The sequence below is a fragment of the Platichthys flesus genome, chromosome 16, assembly GCF_949316205.1.
Source record: "Platichthys flesus chromosome 16, fPlaFle2.1, whole genome shotgun sequence".
In the NCBI taxonomy this organism is placed as follows: domain Eukaryota; kingdom Metazoa; phylum Chordata; class Actinopteri; order Pleuronectiformes; family Pleuronectidae; genus Platichthys; species Platichthys flesus.
The window spans coordinates 4,737,749-4,744,770 of record NC_084960.1 but is presented as its reverse complement, the minus strand read 5'-3'; the positions used below and the strand labels follow the sequence as shown (position 1 = coordinate 4,744,770).

Here is a 7,022-nt window from a genome sequence, read left to right as displayed (position 1 = left end):
GGTGAACTCCTCCCTGTGTGTTCCTCCCGGCCTATTATATATAAATTCCTCCTTTTTCCAGTGCCACAGCAGATTTTCAAGCCAAAACTCTGTTAGGTTATTAATCAATCAAGGTGCGATGCCAATCCCATTTAACAAAACCAGCTAATCCAGAGTTTTCCAACTTAATTAAATCACAAAAGAAAAACCTCTCTGTGCTCGTAGCAGGATGTCTGGGATTTTGTATTTCACATTAATCACGGCAGTGTGTTAATTAATACAGAATATGATCCATCTGCTTTTATTCACCATGGGCCTGGATATGAAATGGGCTTTGGGCCTTGTTGATCCCCCAGATTTTGTTAATAACTTTCCATCATTGCATTGAAAAGCTGAGGAATCGTCTGGGAATCATAATTATTCATTAGGTCTTAATACCAAGGAATCATTGTGCTGTATGAAGAAGTATGGGAATATGAAGTATGGGGGAGGAATGAGAATGTCATATAAGTACAGAGAGTGTCAGCAAAGGACTCTTCTGAGAGTGCAGGAGGACGATATGAAATATACCAATACACATACACATGATACAGATAATCAGGTTAATAAGAACATTTTTACTGAACCTTTAAAGCCATTTTACTGCTTTGATTTACTCGAGCGGGACAGAAACACTATATCTAACCTCAGGCCTGTGCAGGTTGCATGGATGGATGTTGATATGTGATATAATTGTAAAGTGTTGAGTCCGCATCCCCTTTATATCACTGATTCAGCTCAAGCCGAAGGGGTCGCGGCCCCATGACGCATTTAGCAGAGCACAAAACTGCAGGGTTTTCCATAAAAGACTCGAGCCACGTGCTTTCCCGTGGGGGGGGTCTCAGTTAAATCCCTGACTGTACTGTGAGGTAAGTGGAGTGGGTCAGAAGTGATCGATGGGCGCCGTTGTTCCCATTTGATTGATTGGCCCTGACTACGGCTCTGCATTTGATTGATATGGTCTCAGCTCAGAGCACAGAGACTAAAAGGGATTTTACAGTTCTTGGATAATAGGTTGGAGATATTTATTGACCCGTTTTCGTATATTTCTTCTTGTTTTCTGTATTTCTTTCTTCTTGCCTCTTTTTCTCGTCCGTCTCTTACTCTTATCTTCCTCCCCATCCCTCCATCCCTCCATCCCTCCATCCCTCCAGCCCGAGCAGCTGACTGATGTGTTGGAGATCAGTAACATCGTCTTCACCAGTATGTTCGTCTTGGAGATGTTCTTCATGCTGCTGGCGTTTGGCTTGTTCGGATACATCAGGAACCCGTACAACATCTTCGATAGCATCATCGTTATCATCAGGTAATATTAACCCACCCAGACTTATCTTTGCATTTTAACTCACATGCTTCCCTCTCTGAAACCTGGTCGACTACAATCACTCCTGATTCCTACTCTGGATCGAACCGTGTGTCGGCTCATCGTCGATTTCACAAACTACACCACAGCTCTGATTCAGGGCCACACCCCTCTTCATATTTCATCTGTAGCCTGTCAGTCATTAAGTCTCGAGCATCAGATTCACTGCTGCAGAATCCATCTTTACCGTATCTATGACTGTCACAGTCACATGATGGATCAAGTGGGGGCTTTAAATGTGTTGATATGTTACATGTGCGACTGAAGGGGAGACACCACACATTACATATTTACTGCCAGTGAGTAAATCTGTAGCCTGAACACACATTTTCACATTTCCTCCAAAAGAAAATGTGGAAATATGTGCGATGTAATGTTGCCATTGAATATAACTTAGTTTGAATATTAGTTTGATTTAGACAACGCAACATTTCACCGTGTTTTTATCAGTTTTCCACCAGATGTGCAAATTGCAATCTTCTTGTTTTGTGGTTCTCAGCGTGTGGGAGATCATTGGCCAGTCGGACGGCGGGCTGTCCGTCCTGCGAACGTTTCGTCTGCTGCGGGTCCTGAAGCTGGTTCGATTCCTGCCCGCCCTGAGGAGGCAACTGGTGGTGCTGATGAAGACCATGGACAACGTGGCCACCTTCTGCATGCTGCTGATGCTTTTCATCTTCACATTCAGGTGTGCACAAGCGGCACGTCACCCCCCCACAGCCCAGCTTGAATCTTGAAAATGTACATTTGTGATTTTTATATCGTGTAATGTCTGCGTTGTCCTCACTTCCCTGCAGTATCCTGGGTATGCATCTGTTCGGCTGCAAATTCAGTCACAAAACGGAAGATGACGACACAATCCCTGACCGCAAGAACTTTGACTCTCTACTTTGGGCCATTGTCACGGTGTTCCAGGTAAGTTCTTGTCTCTGTAACTTAAAGATTGACCCTGTATTCCCATTTGGTTTGGAAAATGCTGCTGTAACTAAAAAAAAGTGGAAAAATGGCAGCCAGAGCATCACGTCCTGAGCTCAGTATATTTGCTGCGCTTATATTTATATCCCAGCACCGACCCCGTGTGTTTTCCTTTGCCACCTCAACTCAGAAATGTCAAGCTCTGAGTGTGTTTACGCGAATGTGTGTATTTGTGTGAGCCAAACTGAACTGCCAAGTTCTGCTCATTAGTCGACTGCAGTGCAATGAGAAATTCTGCTTATGCATACACCCCCCCCGTCCCCTCTTTTCTCTTTCACTACTATTTTTTTGCTCTCCCCATGTGGGGATATTGTTCAATTGCTCCACATACAGTAGATTGTCCTCCTTTCTATACTGGACGTGTCAGCGGAAAGTTCGAGTGCAGAACGCAGTGGGCTGTCTCACTCAAGATGCTGAAGAGGCATTTTATTCTAACTCCACTGTCATATGAGGGGGTAGCGCTCACAATATAGATATTTGTTTCCTATATCTTTTTTTGGGGGGGAGCTGTATATGTAGATACACACATTCGACCACAATGAATGGCCTTCCTGCCACAGTGAGTGTAATGAGTGGGCAGCGAGAGTTCCTGCTGCATCGTGCACACCGTCCTGCTTTTAGATTCTTCCATCACACACGTTGATTCAGGCACCGACACACACACACACACACACACACACACACATACAGTGCAAGTTTCATGTCAATGAATACGAGTCCCTTGTGTCTGAAGCATTGTGCACAGATGGCAATAAAGGTGGCTCAGTCGTGGGCTTTATAAAGCATATACATCCCACAAGTGCAGTAAAGGCTGACACTGCTCCATTCCTTTCATTACTTTTCCATCCGTCTCCCATTCTCTCTCTTTCTTGTCCTCCCTTTAACCTCCTGCCACACACGTCTTTGCGCCTGCGGACCCTCAGCCGCTCGCTCACGATGTTGTTTCATTCACTCGACAGATTCTGACCCAGGAGGACTGGAACGTGGTGTTGTATAACGGCATGGCCTCTACCTCTCCGTGGGCGGCCCTCTACTTTGTCGCTCTCATGACATTTGGCAACTACGTGCTCTTCAACTTGCTGGTGGCCATCTTGGTCGAGGGCTTCCAGGCCGAGGTGAGGTGGCGTTGTGGATTTCTGCATATTCAGTTCCGTGTCATTTGATTTGTTTTGACACTTACACACTCGATCATTTTCCATGTGCAGCTGTAAGGCTCCGGATGCAAAAAACAAGGAAAGAGACCCATTCATTGTCCTTTTCAAACACAGTTTAAGATGCAGGATTTTCATTTATCACACAACCTCATCACCACTTTTGATGAAACATCACTTTTATATTACCAGTATGAGTGAAGCCAAAACCTCTCAATCGCCACCTGGTGTCTGGCTGCAGTACAGGTCATAAATCTAGCCTCCTCCGTGTTAATCGAGGAGACCTGAGCATTTTTCCAGTAAGTAAATGAAACATCATGATTGACCATTGAGGCTGACGCTCTCCCCTGATCGCTGCTGTGCAAACTGGACGACAGCATTCGTGCCCAGGACATTTTGGCTCCATTTGGCGGAAGTGGAGACCTGTCGTCCATCTCCACATTCAGTCTCTCTGGAAATCCTGTAGCGCAGTTCAATATGTATGTCAAGAATCCATCATACCATCAATCCATGCCTCCACCACTAGGATCAAGTCAACACAGCATATGTTGCTCTCAAATTCTTGGTGACTTTTCCCAGATGCTCATTTGTTTCCCTTTAAGAGATTTTCTCTTAAACGTCAAACTGATGACAGCAATAATTCCAGTAGAGCAGAGTAAAGATCAGTGTCTGTTTCCTAACAGCGTCCCTCAGCTGTGTGTACTCATGCCGTATGCAGACCCTGACTTGCTGTTAATTAACTCCCAGCGGAGCCATCTGAGGGTCGCGAGTCTGAACCCCAATCAACCTGTCACATCATGCAAAGCACCGCTGCTTTTAAAGACGAGGACAGGATGCAAATTATAACCAGCCCAGAACACACCCACTGACAATTTCAAATAATCAATTCTTCCTCATCCTGCCCTGTTATCGTGTGTGGCCCAGGTGCGCTGCGCCTTCAAGCGTGAAAATCTCCGGGCCTTGATTAAAAACTCAACTTGTAATCATCTCCACGATGAATAACTCAGAAGAGAAACGCCTATTTGCCTGAATCTGTATGTGTGTGTTGTAGGGTGACGCCAACAGGTCCGATTCAGACGATGAGAAGAAATCGGACAACTTTGAGGAGGACGAGAAGGTGGAGCAGCTCAGAGACACCGGTAGGTTGTGTGACAGATCCACGAGACGCTCATCTGGTGTTGTTTTTGTATAAAAGATGATTTCAATGACTTAATGGCTTCTTCTCCGATCAGAACTGAAGATGTACTCCCTGATGATGACAGCTAACGGTCATGTGGACCCTCGCGGCTCCATGGCTCCTCCTATAATAATGCGAACGGCAGCCACACCCATGCCCACCCCGAAGAGCTCCCTGGGACCAGAATCCATCCTCGGGGACGAGCTCGTGGGGACGCCTCGACACGGCGAGGTGGGACTGGGGCTCTCGGAGACGGGAGCTGGTCACTCAGAATCCCGCCGTGGGAGCGCCACCTCAATTGACCCATTGGCCTATGACCAGCATTCTCTGGTGAGCTTAATCAAACACTGAATCAGTTCATTGCTTGAACAATATGTTTTTGATATTAATTGGTTCAACTTGCATTATAAAAAATATAATATATACAGCTGGTTATGCCCCACATCTCTTGAGGAAAAGTATCTAAAAAACTATCACAGTACTTCAATTCAGTAGCTGCTCACAGAAAATCCAGGTATAGAGTGTGAACATCACATCCCCTTCTCAAGGGTTTCAATCATCTAGCCACTACCATGAAGGAGAATCTAGAAACTCACATTGAAGCTGCACTCAAAATATGTATTGTCAAAAAGCTATTCAAAAGACGTGTGATACTCAGAAACAGCCTGGTAGCCATCTTGGGACCACTCTAACACACATTGCCATGGCCCCATGCTGTGCTCATCCCTGTTTCCCGTCCCTCCAGAGCCTCTCAAGTCCCGGACGCCGCTCCCCTCTCCCGCCCCGCTCCTGGGGAAGCCGGCGCTCCAGCTGGAACAGCCTGGGAAGGGCGCCGAGCCTCAAGAGGCGAGACACCAGCGGAGAGAGGGAGAGCCTTCTATCCGGTGAGGGAGGAGAGGAGGAAGATGGCTGCGAAGGCAAGGGGGAGGCCGGGGTAAACAACCGATTCCGGCCGGGCTCCTTGGAGCTGCTGCAGGCGTCTACTCTCCTGCCTTCCATCATAGCGGAGTACGGGGACTGCAACGGCAGGACCCTGACTTACGACCCCAACGTGAACTCCAGCGCCAAGGACGACTCCTCGCCCGAAGAGGATCTGGACGATGACGTAAGTTCTGAGACGTAGCCTCTAAAACATAATCATTAAAATCATGAATTCATGGTGAGGTCCACAGTGGCCCTTTATTTCCTCTGTGGCTCATGTTACATTCAAGTGTAACTTCACCCCTTCAAGTTTTGGATCAAGTGTCATGTGAGGCAGAGGGAAGACACGCCCCCCCATAACACTCTCTCTCTCCCCAAACACACACACACGGACAATATACCAATTAGCTTCCTAACGGGCAGATCGTCCCGAGCTGTTTGAATCACTGACACAGGCAGCGGTGCTGAGACAGCTGTGGCTGAAGCAGGAAGGCAGGTGTCTCAACCAGCGGTTTGAACGATGTGTGTGTGTGAGAGACAGTCGAGGGACAGGAGAGGAGGGGGGGGGGGACGTCTCTGAATGGTAGATGATGTGTCCTCACAGGCGGTCCCTGGTGGCGAGGGGCCGCCCACCTTTGATTAGAGGGTGTTAACCTTTTCCGATATATAAATGTCATGACGTAGACAAATTCCATACAGATGATTCTATGCAAGCTCGAGCTCTGCAGGGACAGTTTGAAACACCGGGTGGCGTTACGAGCCACGTTTAAGCCATAAATTAAGATTTTTTTGCAATAAAATGTGATTTTCCAACCAACGTTAATCTATTTCATCAAAGACATCATTGAGTTTACTGCTCAAAAATCACATAAACATGTCCACTTTCTCTTTTATTACCTCCACAGGCCTCAAGCAGGAACTTATGAAACTGTGCTAATCATCTCTACGTTCTCTCTCATTATAAAGCACATTTAAACAAGTGCTGTACAAAGAGATTAGATCATGGGATTATTTGAATGATAATTACAATCGTTGAACACACAGACATTAATAAAGCAGGTTATGAGTGAATGAGACCGGTCTCTGTGTCTTCATGGTGAAAATGATGCAGCTTAAGACAAACAGGACAGATGTGACAGATGTCCTCTCTTCTCACAGTTGGACTTCATGACTTTTTGACAGTTTCACTGAACAGTTGAGCCTCAGTGGTTTTGTTTTCTTATGTAAATTCTTAATCTTTTAATCCGACTCTGACTCTGTTGACACATTTTATTTCAGTTTTGCTCTCCGTCAATCCTCGCTCGCCCGCTTCCTCTTTGTCTCCCTGGGACCTTGTGTGTGTGTCTCTTACACTGACACATTATCGTGTGTGTTCTGTGCTCACACGAGGCCTGTGGGGAACACTAATTGCCTCGTTGTA

General features: G+C 46.4%; 1 protein-coding gene across 1 annotated transcript in view; it reads left to right on the top strand.

Moving 5' to 3' along the window:
* The window catches only part of cacna1ha (calcium channel, voltage-dependent, T type, alpha 1H subunit a), a 44,449-nt gene that overhangs the window by 18,387 nt on the left and 19,040 nt on the right, over positions 1-7,022 (top strand). Inside the window, exons 11-17 of the mRNA XM_062408112.1 lie at positions 1,173-1,324; positions 1,881-2,066; positions 2,176-2,293; positions 3,313-3,468; positions 4,556-4,643; positions 4,737-5,011; positions 5,427-5,786. Of these exons, the coding sequence (XP_062264096.1) occupies positions 1,173-1,324; positions 1,881-2,066; positions 2,176-2,293; positions 3,313-3,468; positions 4,556-4,643; positions 4,737-5,011; positions 5,427-5,786 (1,335 nt within the window). The remainder of the gene's footprint in view (positions 1-1,172; positions 1,325-1,880; positions 2,067-2,175; positions 2,294-3,312; positions 3,469-4,555; positions 4,644-4,736; positions 5,012-5,426; positions 5,787-7,022) is intronic.